The sequence below is a fragment of the Thermobia domestica genome, chromosome 9 (assembly GCF_964235325.1).
Source record: "Thermobia domestica chromosome 9, izTheDome1.hap1.1, whole genome shotgun sequence".
In the NCBI taxonomy this organism is placed as follows: Eukaryota; Metazoa; Arthropoda; class Insecta; order Zygentoma; family Lepismatidae; genus Thermobia; species Thermobia domestica.
The window spans coordinates 143,426,116-143,444,880 of NC_137462.1; the positions used below are offsets into that span (position 1 = coordinate 143,426,116).

The 18,765-nt window shown below is 37.1% G+C and overlaps 1 protein-coding gene across 2 annotated transcripts in view; it reads left to right on the forward strand.

Annotated features, from left to right (window-relative positions):
- The first annotated feature begins 3,390 nt into the window (after nt 1–3,390).
- The window catches only part of LOC145695081 (arginase, hepatic-like), a 69,768-nt gene continuing 54,393 nt past the window's right edge, over nt 3,391–18,765 (forward strand). For both annotated transcript variants that reach the window (XM_081771959.1, XM_081771958.1), the window contains exon 1: nt 3,391–3,746. In XM_081771959.1, the coding sequence (XP_081628085.1) occupies nt 3,627–3,746 (120 nt within the window). In that variant the 5' untranslated portion in view covers nt 3,391–3,626. The remainder of the gene's footprint in view (nt 3,747–18,765) is intronic.

Sequence of the window (18,765 nt, forward strand, 5' to 3'; positions counted from 1 at the left end):
TGGTAGAGCAGCCATGGCTGAACCTCGCCCGCTTCAATAAAGACATTTTCATTAGCAATTTCTTTTCACTTGGACTTTTAGGTTATTTTAATTTTTTTTACTTCATTGTTATTAAATCTATGTTTCTTGAAAGAGCGATTGATTTCTAAACAACTTCCACGTCTCTTATGGTATACGAATATAACTTTTTTTTTTTTTTTTAAGTATCGGTGACAGTCTCACATGATACCTCCAATCAGTGTTTCTTCCAGGCATGTTTTTAGGGGCACTCTCCCCGGAGAAGACCAAAAATAATACGTCTTTAATATAATAATAAATAGAATAATAGTAGCAGTGCCCCCTGGAATACTAAGTGTACCTCCCGGAACATTGTTTCTGAAACAAACACTGCCTCCAATATAATTCTTAAATGTATGATATACATTTTTTTTTTTAATGTAAAGACAAAGAGCTTTTGTAAGCATGTTACCCCTTGGATCCAGGCAACACTATTTACTTCACTGTATGGTTGGTTGTCCAATTTCACTAATTGTACGGAGCAAATGGACCACGTATATGAAGGTAACATACATGGAATCATAAGAAAAATTTTACGTCTAGCAAGATAGCCCCTCGACTTTAGAAAATTGAAACAAACACTGCCTCCAATATAATTCTTAAATGTATGATATACATTTTTTTAAATGTAAAGACAAAGAGCTTTTGTAAGCATGTTACCCCTTGGATCCAGGCAACACTATTTACTTCACTGTATGGTTGGTTGTCCAATTTCACCAATTGTACGGAGCAAATGGACCACGTACATGAAGGTAACATACATGGAATCATAAGAAAAATTTTACGTCTAGCAAGATAGCCCCTCGACTTTAGAAAATTGAAACAATGACTAGGTCATTCATTTGTACTATGTTTGTTCCGTTTGTACCTAAAATATTCTCGTTTGTACCATTTTCCTTATAGAGTTACTAGAGAGGTCAACTGGGGTCAGCCCCCCGTATCACAGCACAAAAAATTGAAATACACCATTCGTTCGAAAGCAAATCATTTGTACCGTTTGTACCGAAAAAAGTTTTGTTTGTACCCTGAGAGTTTTAGAGAAAGAGGAGATAACATTTGGGGGCTATCTTGGCGCCAAGATAGCCTCCCGTATCAAAACACAAAAAAATTGAAATACACCATTCGAAAGCAAATCGTTTGTAACGAGAAAAAAAAATGTTTGTACCCTGATAGTTTTCGAGAAAGAGATGATATTTGGGGGCTATCTGGTGCCAAGATAGCCCCTCCCCGTATCACAGCACAAAAAATTGAAATAACCATTCGAAAGCAAATCGTTTGTACCGTTTGTAACGAGAAAGAAGTTTTGTTTGTACCCTGATAGTTTTTGAGAAAGAGATGATATTTGGGGGGGCTATCTTGGCGTCAAGATAGTCTCCCCGTATCACAGCCCCAAAAATTGAAATACACCGTTCGAAAGAAATCGTTTGTACCGAAAAATGTTTTGTTTGTAAACTGATAGTTTTCGAGAAAGAGGAGATGACATTTGGGGGACTATCCTGGCGCCAAGATACCCCCCAAATGTTATCCCCTCTTTCTCCAAAAATATCAGGGTACAAACAATACATTTTTTCGGTATAAACGGTACACCGATTTGCTCTCGAATGGTGTATTTCAATTTTTTGTGCTGTGATAGGAGGATATCTTGGCGCCAAGATAGCCCCTTCCCAAATGTTATCTCCTTTTTCTCGAAAACTATCAGGGTACAAACAAAACTTTTTTCGGTATAAACGATTTGCTTTCGAATGGTGTATTTCATTTTTTTTTTTTTTTTTTTGTGCTGTGATACGGGGGGCTATCTTGGCGCCAAGATAGCACCTCCAGTTGACCTCTCGACTAACCCTATAAGGAAAATGGGACAAAAGAAAATATTTTCGGTACAAACGGTACAAACGTAATACAAACGAATGACGTAGTCATTGTTTCAATTTTCTAAAGTCGGGGGGCTATCTTGACGTACATGAAATTTCGATATTGTTAAAAAATGTTATAAGTCCTCATGTTATAAGTTTGAGTTGATAGGCTGATCAGACCTCGAATATATGGTCGTTAGGATTATGACTCTTCGTAAAATTATTGATTTCTTGTAATCATAAGTCGATGTTTGCCATAAACAGTGAAAAAGAGTTTAATTCTGTTTTTATTTTTTACGATCACCTAATACAAAATTTCCAAAATCAAGTATAGAAGCTTTTTTTTTTTTTTTTCAATCAAAATAAAATAATAACTGACTTCACTAAACTCGTTGAGGTGTTTCATAGTCCAGTTCAGAACACTATAATCACATCCTGATTAAATTTTTATATATCCATCAGAGAAGCACCATTCTTTCTTCAAACAAACAACAATGATCGAATTCGGTGCATCTATTTCAAGGTTGTGTGTGAACATATCCAAAACCTAAATATATAAATGGAACAAATTGAGAATTTATTTTTTTTTCTTTTTTAGCCGGATGCATTATGTTAGTATTAGCACTATGACTTTCTGGAACATTTAAGAACTTGTTGAACCTTCTCGATCTTTATAGAACTTTCTAGAACGTTCTAGATGTTTCTAAAACTTTATGGAATCTTCTTGAACTTTATAAAACTTTCTAGAACTTAGTAGAAATTTCTTGAAGTACAAACGTTGGTTTAGAACCGGATGTGAAATCCTAGGACGATGGGAGGGGGAAATTGCCCCTCGATTAATATTTTTGGAATAAAATTCCCCTTATTAATAATTTACTGGGGGATAAATCGAGTGACATTATTGTCAGAAGTTTGCAAATTATTAACAGTAATTCATATGTAATTGTTTGTTTGTTATAGTTTAATGTCCTTTTTCAGCATCAGTGCCGTATGAGACATTGACCTACAATTTAAGATGTAATCTGAACCACCGTAGTGGTTCAATTCTCTCCTACCGAAAATCGAACCAGGGATCTCTTACATCTAAAGAACGCACGCTGACCACAAGACCAACGGGGAGAACTCGTGTGTAATTATAATTACTTCTGTACTATGCAGCACTCTGTATAACATATATTTGCAGAATCCCAATCTCCATGTAGTTTAGTGGATATTCAAATATGTGAACTTTCCATGTCGAAGCAACGAGTTTTTCTTCTATTCCTGTCTACCCTTACACCACACTTGGACTGTGACTATCTTCCTAGACTACGTAAGCTTCCTGATTGAGCAACGCTAATTGTTTTCCATGTAAACGGCGACTAAGTTACAAAGAGTTGCAACATCAATAACGTCCTTGAAGCATTTCCAGAAACAGAGAAAATAAAAGGGTCAAGAAGTTCGTCTGGTCTTTGTGCGATATAGAAGAGATAAGTCAAACGCGAACTTTAGACTTGTGTCCTCCTCCTTTATGTTTTCGAAGTCTCTCACATCATCGGAGCTCAATTTGTGTTGATTACATTTGTTTAAACATAGTCTGCAAACTTTAGAATGTGCATAATAGATTAGTACAGTTTGATCTACAAATAGTATTCTTACAGTGTCATGTAAACCAGAAATTGATTTAACTTCCAAACTCTGCTCGAAAAATATTTATGTGATCCTTAGTTTATAACAAGAATGTTACGTTGTGTACCAGTTATTCTTCAAAGAACTTTGAGAAGTAATGTACTTCAAAATAGGAGGGATAAACACCATACACCTGTTGGAATAATAGGAGTTCCACTATATCTTGGACAGGTATGATTCTTGGGTTAGTTTTTATTTATCAATAAGAAGTGTGCAGTTTAATTAATCTCTCTCTCTCTCTCTTAAGTGAATTCTACGATTGATTGGATTGGATCTCAGACGTTCCATGTTAGAGACGTTGGACAATTGTTTATCTGAGGAAAAACGTGACGACAATGGTGATTTCATGGAGAAATTTCGTGGTGGGACTCGGTGGGGAAAATTTCCAACGGAGTTACAAATTCTCCCATGGAGCAATGTCTCTATTCAAGCTCAATGTGGATTACAAGTACATTAATAGTATTATTTTTCATCCACCCCTCGGAAAAATCCTCTGAAATCGCCACTACGTGACGGACAGAAGGCGGGAAAATCTTCAGACGTTGAAGGTATTATCTAAATATTTCTGCAGTTTACGATTTTTTTAATCTAGGAAAAATTCCGTACACGTTAGACATCTTTGATAATTTAGCTCTAGGTTACGAAATATTGTGTGCCTATTTTACCCATATTTTCAAATGTTCTCACAGAATCCTATGATTTGATATTTTACGTAAGATGATTGACTGGGTGGGGGCGCGGTGGCTCAGTGGTAGAGCGTTCACCTCCGGTGTTTGGGGTCACTGGTACAATCCCAGCTCGCGCCGTGCGGACTTTGTGGTGCACAAACACTGTGCTCGTGGGTTTCCTCGGGGTTCTCCCGTTTCCTCCCACTTTCTTCATTCTACCGTTTCATTCATTTCTCATCATCACCGTCTCCTTTAGCCTAACCAGCATAAACGTGGGACGTAAAACTTAAAGATTTCATTTCATTTTCATGATTGACTGTTACTGGATTCTTGTTTTCTAACAATATATCGTTTAGCGTACATGAGCTATATTGAATTTTACATGATATCATATTCTCAGATTACTTCCCATATTATGATGAATCCATCGATACCTCACTCACCAAATTCTATCAAATGATTTATATTCTACATGGAAATAAATCATTTCCAATTGGTTGCTCTGTGAGGTCACAGTTTGTTGATACAATTCTTACAAAGAACGGACATGAACCTGTCAACCGGACATCCGAATCAAATCTAGTCCATAAACATAACAAAGATATGTTCATGCACAATATATATATATATGCTATGGACAACGGGGTAAGTCCCTGGGGCCCATTTACCCTGTTAGTATAAAGAAAATCGTTTATACTTCATTCTCTTCATCATAAAACAAGCTTTCCAGAGGTGCTATGTATTGGGGCCCATAACGTACTTGAACAGGGAAAATTGGGAGAATGTCGAGAAACCTCCCTCCAGAAATCCCTCCCATCAACATTGGACCCCTCTGAAATGGCCCCGGGTAAAAGCACACAATCCAAATGTATCTCGAATAATACTATAGTGGATATGTAAGGTGTGTACTAAGTTTTGTTTCGATAGACGGAATAGATACGAGTGAAAAGCTTGTATACCAATAAACGCTTACCCCTACACTATACACCCAACCAATAAACGCGAATCATACACTTCTTTGGACGTCTCTGTAAATAAACATAACTGGTTTGAAATAAGGTGGACGATTACTCATTCGAGTATATCACGCGTTTGCTGCCATGAACGGTCCATGCTACATGATTGCGTTACCTGATCATATGGCGAGGTACTAAAATGTTATGGTCCTTCATAATTTGTTTCGCCTGTGCAACACGACTACACATGCCCATGTGTTATAGCTCAGGGTGCACAGTGATTGTCAATGTAGGCAGTAGGAGGTACTGCTTAAGGTCATCCGTCAATTGCATCGCAATCGCACAACGGTTTTGAGAACGGTTGATACGTTATAACGCTCACCGAGATTTCTTTCAACCACTGTTCCTCTTTGCCGAAGTGTTTTTGCAGTGAGTTTCGCAGGCCATCACCTTGAACACTGTTCCTCGCGACACACACAACACAGTTACCTTTCCGTCACGCTAGCACCACAAAATCGAGTGCCAACAATTTGCCCTTTTTATAATTAGAGAGGTCGCCCATTTTACACTATCACCGTCTACTTAGTTCACTACACACTACCGTCCTACTGCTCCTCACGTAGGACAGAGCTTACTGTAACACATACTTTGACATGGGGACAGAAGCGAGATAAATATAATTAGAGATTTAATGAGAAGATAGACACACACACACACACACACACACACACACACACACACACACACACACACACACACAGAGAGAGAGAGAGAGAGAGAGAGAGCGAGAGAGAGAGAGAGAGAGAGAGGAGAGAATCTTCGTCTCTGATTCACACCAGGTAACGGGGCTGTGCGAGTCATATGGTCATGGGTCTCTTCAAGCTAGACCAAGTCACTCCGGTCATGAATCTATCACCGCGGAGATTTTAGCAGACATTTCTCCGCAGACAAAACGAAAATTCACGTGAAAAATTACTCTTTTGGCCATATATATATATAGATAGTACACATGTGTGCATATTATGTGCATATTAACTTAAAAACGTGAGGCGTTATTGACTTTGCACTAGAAATAGAGTGATTTGATTTCGATAGTATACATTTAAAATGTATACTGGCAACCCTGTGAATATTCGTTTTGTCTGCGAACAAATGTCTGCTAAAATCACCGCGGTGAATCTATCTCAGTGTTTTATCCAGTCCCCTCGCTTTTGTGAGTGAATCTGAAGTTGTAGGGGAGGAACCCATTAAAAATGTGGAAAGTAACCATATACCTTATGCAACCCATTCCTTTATTAACACAAGTGAACTTAAGTGGTCTGGTAAGTATTTGTCTTAATTTTGTACAAATTCGTGCCATACTGAGAATGATCTTTCAACTTTGCAGGTACCTATAGGACATACGCTTAATATGGCAGCTAGATGTCGTAGTGTAGGAAAACCGTCCCCAATATCATTCACTTGAATTTTACATATCAGTCAACTTCCTATTCTTCTCTGCATACTTCTTTAAGATTGAATAAAACAAATATTCAGTTGCGTACTCTTCAAAATTCAAAGAAAAAAATCACAAAGATTTGAGTTTTTGTTTCGCAATATCCATAGGCATAATGTCACCACAGTTGAACACTTGGGACGATAAATAAATTTTGCCAACGGTATCCCCCAAATCTTCTATCAAATTTTTTTAGTAACGTCATCACATATGGCCGCACAACTTCATTATGGAGCTTATCAAAGTCTTCAAAATCTGTCTTCAGAAATGCGTACAGACTTTCTTCCATCACTTTCTTGTGATCAGGGGCGGATTAAGGTTTCTGGCGCCCCTAGGCACTCTGACATAAGGCGCCCCCTCCCCAACATACACCTACGCACTTCTCATAAAACACCAGCACAACTCATGTTTAATATATACATACCAGTATACAAAAACTCCGTTCATCACATTACATAAAACACATTTATGACGCTTTGAATCTTACAGTGGCTACATCTTTACATGTCATAATTTGGACGGTAACGCTAATTTATCTTTAAACATCAAGTGTCTTATGCAGAGTCGTTCTGGCGCGTGATTAGTGTCATAACTAAAGAGTTCGACTAACATATGTTTCCTGCAGTAGTTAGAGGTTTAGTATGACACTAATCATACATCAAAACGACTCTGCATAAGGCGGCAACAGTGACTGGAAATAGTATTATATTTGTTACAGAGTACAATAGTCCTTCCTGGCTTTAGCGTCTGCAAATAAACTAACAACTGGTTCAAGATCTTTCTTAACAGTTCGCTTTCAATACGCATTTTACTAAGAGCTAAAAGTTTTTTGTTGTGCATCCTGGACCGTAAATGATTCTTAACGCGTTTTAACAGAAAAAGATCTTTCCTCTGAATAGTTTGAAGTTGGTGTAGACTCGAACATTCGTACGCAAATATCTACATTACCCAGCAAAAAATGAGGTGTTGTAACAACACGAAATGACTATAGTCCAGGAATTTTAGCATTTTTCTTCGGAAAAATTAGAAGCCAAGGTTTTTCTTCACAAAAACGTTCATTAGGTCATTCTAAATGACATATCACAAGTCCCCGACTTTCTGATGTACGCTTCCCCTTTTTTCGGGGGGTGGAAGTGGGGGGAGGAAAACGCAATTTAAAATACAATCAAATTCAGCTTATTTGCATGTTGACCTAAATATTCCGAAAAAAAAAAATTACCGGGAACGCTTAGCGCATTCGCTCGTAAATGTTTCACAGGAAATCCCAAAGCATATCGGGTCGGGTTTCGGAAATATGACGTCATCAAAATGGCCGACACAATAATTTGTAGTGTTTTGTGGGAATGGTTATAACTTTCCGCAGAATAGTGGTAAAACCGTCGTTTTTGTTTCAGATTGAAGATAATTAATTACCAAATGTACGAAATGAAACGTACTGTTTATATCGTTAATTTCTTTCGAGATGCAATAACAAAAAAGAAACGAAAAAAGAAAAGAAAAAAGAAAAAAGAAAGAAAAGAAAGAAACTAGTTTTTGAGTACCTGGTTTTAAGTGTAAATGCAAATAACTCAGTAATCATAAAATATTTCAAAATATATCTTCAAACATGATAGTTGTAGAGCATTATAAAGCCTTTTCAACGGTACCTGTACCTGCATTCTTTATTATTATTATTATTATTATTATTATTATTATTATTATTATTATTATTTTTTGAAATGTAAGGAAGGTATGTTTTTCTATTTAATAGACCGACTCTTGTAAAGACAATAAAAGCCTACTTTTTTTTTTTAATTTTGAAAATAATTGGATATAAGATTCAATATCGCATTAGCATCATCCGTAAGTCACACACACCCCAGACACATACAAAAATGAGGATTTACAATTCGGCGATAGATTCTTATCGTTTGTAGAATAAGAAATGTCAAATTCAGAGTAATACTGAATAAGAAATGTAAACTATTCAACTTACGCTGAAATGGTTTACTTATTGAGTTCCTTTGCTGATTGATAAATAATAATTGTAATTATAGCAGGTCCACCTGGTTTGTCACCTCTTTTTCTTCGGCGTCCAAGAATATTTCACGTTCAGAGATTCCTTACGTTGGAGTGACATTCAAACAGGATTGTCCGTGACAATTTGCATAAGCAAGAGAGCAGAACAGATCCAGCTTTCGACATTCACACACATTGCCACATCCTTTAAAACATGAACAGAAAATCAGTTTTAAAAGGGACGGTGGAGCAGGTGGCTGCGTTGATTGAATTGGTACTAACAAACTGTCTTTCATAACCCAACCCCATTCCTCAGGATTTAGTTGGTTTCCGAGCCATGTTTGTACGTGGTAATAAACCCGAAACAAATGTTGTTGTGCTGCAGCTGAAGTCGGTGGTAGGGCTTTTAAATCGACAGACTTATTTCTCTTCACTGATTTGGTGAAATAATGATAACGGTAATCATTTAGTGAAGTGTAATTTGCAGATGCACCGTATAACCCCCCCCCCCCAAAAAAAAAAAAACTATATGCCATTTTCAGTTATTTCTGCATGGGAAACATTACTTCGATTAAAAATTCCTACGACATGTTTTAAATCTTGACGTTTTTTGTAATAATTTCAAACAAGCTGATTTTCCCTTCTGAAAAATGGCAGATGTTCCATCACAGCCTGAAAAAGCATGTAGAAATAAAATGTGATTTTTGCATACACCTTCTAAACTTCTTGATGAGTAAATCTTCGGCTCTGTCTTTCCTTTTCGTGGCTTCAAGAAAAAAATTCTCAATTCGGCGGAGTTTGAGCTGTCATGATTACTAACAAATCAATATCCTCACCAACAATAACTGAGAATTAGAATTAATTTTTGATATCGTGAGTGCGGTTTCTACAATGAGGACATCAGCATCATTCTCTGCTTGTTTGACATCAATATTGGTAGCCATGAATTTATCAGTGAGCAAACCAATCAACCTACTTTTGTTGTTTGCATTGGCGAGAAGGTTTTCTTGGCTCGTAGTCGCAACCATGTTTCCATCAAATTTAATTGTTGTTGATGCTGCTTTCGAGCACCGTCGAAGTTGCTCCATGCCTTTTACATTTTTCTGAGGATTATCATATCCATCAAATACGATGACAGTGTTTTGACCGAAGTGTTTTTCCACATATGCCACATATTTATCACAAATATCCATGAAAGATTCGTTTTGACGCCACACCACTCGATGAAGGAGGAACCCTCCATCAACGACGTAGTTTGCGTTTCCGAGATCAGGATGAACATTGGTCGGGTTGAAGATGTTGAATAAGGATGATTTCTTCGTTTTTCTCATTCCAGTTTCATCAAAAAGAGCCATTGGGTAAGGAGCCAGTTCGAAATTTAAACATGCTCAAAGGTCTCATCTGATCTTTTGATTACGCTGAATCGTTGAAACAGCAGCAGTGGATCGACAGGCACAGTAACATCATGTGCCGTAAGGTGACTGTTCACTGTTTAAAGAGAAAGAACCCTATCAGTACGAGAATATTTTATGTCATGAAACTTGTCACCAACTTTTCTTTCCATCATGGTTGTTCCAATGTTCAGTGCATCGCAGCAGTTTATCTTCTCCACATTACCTGTGCCCCTGTTGCTATAGACATGATCACTTGTACATTTGGGAAAGGGTTGTGGGCACTGAACCACTCTGATACTTTCCTAACATCTTCTTAGTTCCGTTTGATTCGAGATTCTCGTGCATCTACATGCTGTTCTTCATTTGCAAACGACATCCCACAAAAGTTTTCTAGTCCTTCAGAAATGTTGCTCGCACTTAATAAACCAACAACAAACGTAGTTAAAACATTCTCTTTTGTACTTCTTCCATGCACAAAGCCTCTTCGTATCTTTGAAGACTTCATGAGTGACTGTTCTATTACCATATCTGTTGAAGTTCCACTAAAAAAATTGTCTGATCGCTTAACGGTGAAAAAGTCTGCAGTAAATTTTCTATAGATGTCTCCATCCATTAAGTTCTCCAACTTTACCATGTCTTTGTCAAACAAGTTGGCACTTTTAGCGTACAAAAAATGTCCTGCGGCGTGGAAATACGGAATCATCCTCTTCACTGCAGACAAATATGCCTTCCAGTCTCCCATCCTCTTTGCCCTAATAAACTCTTTGAGGATTAACACAATGTCTAAATACTGCTCCCATAATTGTGCAGTTGGACCTCTCTCTTTTAGTTGGTTTTAGTTACAAAAAAATGCAGGTACAGGTACGGTTTGAAAGGCGTTATAATGCTCTACAACCTTTATTTGAAGACATATTTTGAAATATTTTATGATTACTGTCTTATTTGCATTTACACTTAAAACCAGGTACTCAAAAACTAGTTTTTTGTTATTGTATCTCGAAAGAAATTAACAATGCAGACAGCACGTTTCATTCCGTACATTTGGTAATTAATTATCTTCAATCTGAAACAAAAACGACGGTTTTACCACTATTCTGCGGAAAGTTATAACCATTCCCACAAAACACTACAAATTCTTGTGTCGGCCATTTTGATGACGTCATATTTCCGAAACCCGACCCGATATGCTTTGGGATTTCCTGTGAAACATTTAAGGGCAAATATGCTAAGCGTTCCCGGTAAATTTTGTTTTTGTTTTTTTATTCGGAATATTTAGGTCAACATGCAAATAAGCTGAATTTGATTGTATTTTAAATTGCGTTTTCCTCCCCCACTTCCACCCCGAAAAAGGGGGAAGCGTACATCAGAAAGTCGGGGACTTTTGATATGTCATTTAGAATGACCTAATGAACGTTTTTGTGAAGAAAAACCTTGGCTTCTAATTTTTCCGAAGAAACACCCATTTTTTGAGTAAAGTTCCTGGGCTACTACCACTTTAGCGTGTTACTTGTGTGTCAATTCAACTTTTTCTTTTTTTAATTGCAAGCCAGAGGCTTGCCACCTTTTAGAGGGCTACACCCTCTTCCTCAGTTGATAAAACAAACAAACAAACAAATACCAAAGAACATATATATGGATAAATCGAACAAATAGTAAAAAATAATAATAGTGAAATCAAATGCAAGTAAAGGATTGAGTAAATAGTAAATTAAGTGCAATGTGAAATAAATAATATTGTAAATATAAATGTATACGTCGAAGGCAGAAAATAGAATGAGAATGAGGGATGAGGTGAGGTGCAAACATGCCACAGGCACGTAGCCAGGATTTCGTAATAGGGGGGGGGGGGTCCGAGACATGAAATACTGTGGTTATCACACCAGAGTTCGATTATTCTAAACTATTTTACTGGTAACATATATTGGTTCGTTTAGTCAGGATTTCATGATGGGGGGGGGGGGGGAGTTTGATATGAAATATTGTGGTTATCACACCAGGGGCTTGATCAATTTAAACTATTTTACTAGCAACATATATTTGTTTGTTAAGACTTTAAAATTAGGACATATTAGCAAGGGCATATCGATTTCTCTGTAAATTTCGGGGGGGTCCATTCAGATTCAAAAGGCATATATGAGGATTTTAAGACAAATTGCATTCAAATATGCCAATATATTGTAGGCCCTATATTTATAAATACAACAAGGGGGCCCACATGACCCTTGGGGGGCCGGCCCCCCAGGATCGGCGCCCATGCATGTTAGTAAGTATTTTAGTAACAAACTATGAAGAAATCTCGAATAAAAGAATATTTATAAAAATATGTTTTTTAAAAATTACAATATCTACGTTTCTTCTATTCATCCAAATATGACAATTTTCCTTTCACTATGACCTCAACTATTAAAAAAAAAAAAGTACGTATCCAATAATGTCTTGTAAAATATTTTATATCTGCGTTCCTTTCTCTGTTGAATCAAAGTTAACAGGACTTGCTTTCCACATAACTTTTTTTGTTTTTATTATTCCGTCAATTACTGTCTGTTAATGTCTGTAAAATGACAAGTTAAAGGAGCAGTAGAAAACTGTTTCTGAAATAACATGTTTGATAGTACAGGGAAGCGATGATAAAAATTTATTTTTATTTTAGCTTTATTTTTATCTTTATTTTTAACGCTTATTCTTCCTATTTCTTGTTTCATTTTGTTTCGTCCTTCCTTAATTTTTTTATTTCTGTCTCGAAGGGGGGGGGTCCGGACCCCCCGGACCCACTCCTTGGCTACTTGCCTGCATGCCACAACACAAGATGAAAGCTGGTTAGCAGAACGAATGTAGTTATCTTCTGTCTAGGGGCTGCTCTAGGCTGATTATGACGAGATAAACCCTGTTAGTCAAGATGAGATCACTGTGCAAATAATGATGGGAAGTTGGGCATACAAACGATAATCTTGAAGGAGAAGGCGGTCCAATTGGTCTGGGGGAATTGTATAATAATAAAGTGTAAAAAGTAGATGAAGTGGGATAAAGTGATACCGTGGGGGTGATGAATAAAGAGCAAGATAACACATGGTTTCAAGAAGAAGAGGCTGATGAGTTGTGTAGCGACCATTTATGAATTTCAGACGGAGGGCTTCCAGGTGATAGTAGAGTGTGTTCAACACCAACCACATCGCCTTCAGAGCATATCAGAAATATCTTGTGACTGGCTATGAATATTTGCATTGTTTTTTATTGTTTGGTATGAGCAAAGCTTTGCGAAATACATTTCGCATTTAACATTCTTTGTTTTCTGTTATCGGTCACAATAATATTGTTGTAAACCTGTGAATCATCTGACAATAGTAACACAGATAGCAGTGCTTCCATCTATTTTCTTTATTTGTTATTCCTGTCTTAGCACGTATGAACAGAAGATGGCAGAATTATTGCCTAAGTTACTGCTGTCAGAAGATTCACAGGTTTACAACAATATTATTGTGACCGATTATAGGAAACATAAAACATTATTCGTTACTTGACGTAAGTGCCAAATATATTTCTCAAAGCTTTGCTTATATTAAGCGATAAATACCAATGCAAATTTTCTCATTTAGTAACGAGTTATTTCTGATATGCTCGGAAGGCGAGGTGCTTGGTGCTGAATTATCACACAAGTAACACATTAAAGTGACAGTTATTTTGTGTCGTTTCAACACCTCATTCTTTACAGTGTAGGAAAGATGGTTTCGAGTTTCTTCGTCCGAATATATTTCAACATTTCAGATGCAGTTTTGATGGTGTAACCACACGCTTTCAAGTGAGCTTTGAAATGAGTACAGTCATTGTAAAAACTGTCATTTAAGTCATCTTTGTAATGGAGTACAAATGTGCTCGCTTCTGCTTGGATGGTTTCATAGTCCACAGTATCCAGTTTTCCGAAGAAATGAAGTTTTGATAATTTCTTTCTTAAACCACTTATACTGATTCAATTATCGATACGACGTGTGCATAATAGCAACGTAACCATAGAACTAGATAACACTATCTTGTTCTTTGTTATGCGGGTATACTTGAAACAAACATTTCAGTGCAGTGCTCCATCTAAATCTTTTATGAATCCAAGTCGACAGTGCTTTCTGTTTAGTTTTTTAATCTGCTAGAGAACAGAAGGAAAGCGAATACGATGTGTATACACAGGTGGGTCCTTCACCAAATGAAATCGATGCCTTATTGCCAACAAAACTGCATAGCACTTTTAAAAAATAAAGTGCAAGTGCAACATTAGATTAATGCTTTATTCTACAATTATAAAATAAGCCTATCAGGTGATTTTTGTAAACAAAGACAGTTTTCTCGATAACTGATTTTTAAAATATATTTTTTCTTGGGCACCCCTTCAGCGCTGGTGCTCTAGGCACGTGCCTACTGTGTCTGTGCGTTAATCCACCACTGCTTGTGATATTTGTGAAATGCTTCCAAATAAGTCGATGAATCACTCATAATATCCTTCAAACGAGAGGTTGTTACTGATACTTTCATCGGTAAATCACTACGAGTAAAATTAGAGTTAAGGAATTAATTGGTTTCAATACTTTCAATATAGCGCACAATAACACCGTTAGCTTTTTGTTCTGGACTACTAACAACAATCTCCCTGCCTGTGATGACCAATCTCCGCAATATGTACGTATTTCCTGTAGAGTTACTATGATTGGTGCCAAACAGTCAACAAGGGCTTTGACAACTCGAAAGTGAGACGTCCAACGACCGTCTCCTACCCTCACAAGCTCCACATTGAGATCATTCATGATCAAGGGCGCAGATTTCTCTGTAAATTTGGGGGGGGGGGCACTCAGACGCAGAAGGTATATATATGAGGATATTAAGACATTCATTCAAATTATGCCAAATGTTGTGTAAGTTATTCATAAATACACTAGGGGAGCCCACATGAACTTTGGGGGTGCCCGGGGCCCCCCGGCCCCCTGGATCGGCGTACTTGTTCATGATAGCTTGTAATGCTTTAAACTTTGTATGATTCTTCGCTGACTGATGAAAGAACTTCCATAGGCTTCTTTCATAAATTTCCGATTCTTCAAATAATTCTATTATAAAGAAATATAACATTCCAAGCGTTACACCTTAAAAAGCACAAATACACCACATTAAAACCCGATCAACACACTGATTTTTTTTTCTGTCGTTGCTTTGTGCTGATACATATTGCTTAGTGTTCAGCCTCTCAGATAAAAGCGAATTTTGCAGAGAATTTTAGCAAGCGTTTTCTCGAAATAACAAAAAAAGTGTCAAGTCGATGTGACTTTGTATGGAATATGAAAAAAGACACCGACTGAAAACTCGCAAATTGGATAAACTGGACGTTAAATTTGAAACTGGAAATACATATTGGGGGGAAATCTACCAACAATTTTTGGGGGAAATTCTACCACTTTGGGGGGGGGGGATTTTCCCTTCCTAAGATGCCTGAATAAAACTCTGATCTATCTGCATCACCAGGTCTGTTGAGTCATGGGTCTGATTGCCTCTAAGCCTTTCGGTAACGGTCACGAAGTTCCATCATTCCTAGTGACACGCGTCAAATCGCCATACATATTATTTAAAAAAATAGCTTGTTGATAAGCAGAACCACTCAACATGAAGTGGTAAATGCTTCTTCGACTTTGTTAGTGAATAAGAGGCTAACGTGACTTCGATTCCTGATAAAAGTACTTGCTTTTATTACAAACAGTGGATCGCAATCCTCTTTAAGATTGCGTTCCATCTCATATAGACTTGGTGCTGAAATGGAAGATAAACTCTAATCAAGAACGAAATGGCTAAATAAAACCCCTTTAGTAAGTTTCTTTTAAACTGAAAAACCTTTTTATTCTTCCTTTATTGGACGCAAGGATGAGGGACGTAAAAATAGAGAAAACTATAAATTAAAAATTTTTGATTTGCATATTCAAGACTATGAATAAAAGAATGGTATGTTGTACAGTCTTGTTCAAAAAATCTGGACATCCAACTCTATCTCCTTGAAAACGTAGGTATGAAATTTTAATACTTCAGCCTGAAAAAAAAGGTATCGATTGACAAAAGAAGTTTCTTCCTTACTTGAATTAATTCTACTTATGGATAAAGCGTATACCTGCGAATTTACCTATATACCGTTTTTCAAAGTCAAATGGATGTCCAGAATTGTTTAAACAAGACTTCATTTCTCTCTTTACACAGTAATGCGTAAAGTCAGGACTTCCATCACAAAACACTGTAGCTCCAACTCTGGCACAACACCATTTATATCCACAGGCGCTGATCAGGGGAACGTAGGGGGAAGCAAGGAGATTTAAAAAAAAAAAATGTATGAAAAGGAAACTGTAATGAATTATGAAGTTCTTCCAAGGAAGGGTTACGAAGTCGTTCCGCTGAGATACGAACGAGACAATTGTGTTTGCGTTTGATATGTTATAACTAGAAGAATCCCAAAGTTATACGTGCCACCGGGCGGAATGTCGTGAGTTACAACATATTTTGTAATGTAAAACTACAAAAAATTACCTGAAAGAATAGTTAAAATCGAGTCATTTGTTCGGAAACGGTTGGATAAATGGAAAATTCGGCGAACACATCATAAAACATAATTTTCAAGGACACGCTTTTGGGGTAAAAAAAAAAAAACAGCCCCAGAGTCCCCCGCAGGATCCCAAACGGGGTCCAACTCAAAATTTTCAAATGGCAAGGGGGTTAAGTAGCACATCGTTTGAAAGCTGTTCTAAAATGAATGAAAATGGAGCAAGTCTCGACTCTCTACGACAACCTTGTGCTAAATGGCAAAGGGTAAAAAAAATGTAAACAAAAACTTAATTGAAAAGTCCATTGTCACTCCTATAAATCGGAAACGATGAGACAAATGTGAAAACAGGAAAAGAAGTGTGGTATTATTTTTAAAGTACAACGATTTAAGTTAAAACGTCTTCTTCCAGGGTCCCCACAGGGTCCCAGATAGGGTCCAACTAAAAAGTTTCAAATGGCAAGAGGGGTTAAGTAGCACATCGTTTGAAAGCTGTTGTTAAATGAAAGAATATGGAGCAAGTTTCGACTTTCTACAACAACCCTGTGCAAAATGGCGGCGGGTCAAAATTTAAACAAAAGCTTAATTGAATATCTATGTCCATTTTGAATCCAAGATAGCCGCTTAAAACCTATATTGAAAGGATAGGCATACCAAACTGCTGAAGCTAGAAAAAACAAATTTGCCATGAATGTTGATCAGTAGACGACGAAAAGATGTGAAATGTTCAAAAACGCGACATCTTGAGTTCAAAATGCCACACTATGTATCGAACACATGTCCAGCTCAAACCACTGGTGTTGCAGAAGCGAAATGTGGTATTTACGTTTACGGTTAATAGCATATATTTACAAGATATCAAAGAGTATCATCTGTAATCCAATATGGCTGCCAGCGTGAAGAGTGAGTTTGTATATAAATATGCTATTTCTTGGAATATTGGGACAAACCAACAAAGTTTGCGCAGCTCGATGCACTGAAATGATTTACTCGTGGTTTGGTACTGCTCACCAATCTTGTAAATTAATGTTTTGTGTATATTTGATATTGCTTGAAATCTTGTGATCAACCCAACGAATGGCATACAAATATAACCATCACGAATACGATATAATAGAGCCCCCAACCTGACTGGTGCATCAAGTCCTTTATGTATGAACTACATATGACAAAATTAAAAAAATACCCGAAGATAGAGTAGGGTCGGATAGTATGGGACGGCGTATAGTATCGGACATAACAGATTATTCTGAAATTAATATAATTAGAGTCTGCTGGCAGGCAAGAAGTGTACACCTGTTACTGTAGCGAAGTCTGGCAGTAATTTGCTTTGAGGCTGGTGAACCAGGTAAATGGAAGCGAGCGTGACTGCATTTCCTGATCACTCTCTGTGTATTCAAGAAATTGTCGGAAGTATGAGTGTAAAACAGGTAAGAACAGAGAGACTATTGTACCCATTATATGAAATGCACATTATGTGGGAGTAAGTTCATATATTAACCTTTTGTTCAAAACTAATATGTGCGACACAATTAATGAATAACTGCAAACGTGTGAATCGGATAGTATCGGACACTTTATTGGCGTGTCGTATCGGACAAATGGAAAGTCATTAAATTCATAGAAAATAAGCTGTTCTTCATTCCCCAGATTGTGCTATCGTTATAATATGAGAACCTCTATTACAGGCATGAGTAATGTCAAGATAAGGAAAGTAAAAAAAAAAAAAAAAAAAGTATAATTGGAAAATGTTAGGAAACAAATATGAAAGCCGCTGTGGTCACATGTGTTGTACAAACATATCATAACCAACGTATTTTCCCATCCAACATCGTCCTAGAGTCCGTCTTGCAACTACAAAAGCTCGAAACACGGAGAACGGCAGATCCAGGTCTATATCAGCCAAAGAAGTCAATGTAAATAAGCAACGCACTAACCGAAATGGATCCCAGGAAGAATCACAGGAACCAGCTCAAGATGACGAAGATACGTGTTGCATAATTTGTGGAAAGTCATTTCAAGAAGATTGGATACAATGTTATCGTTGCAGTGGGTGGGCTCATGAAAACTGTACAAATCTAGAGCGTTGTCCAGAGATTTACGTATGCAACAACTGTGAATCAATG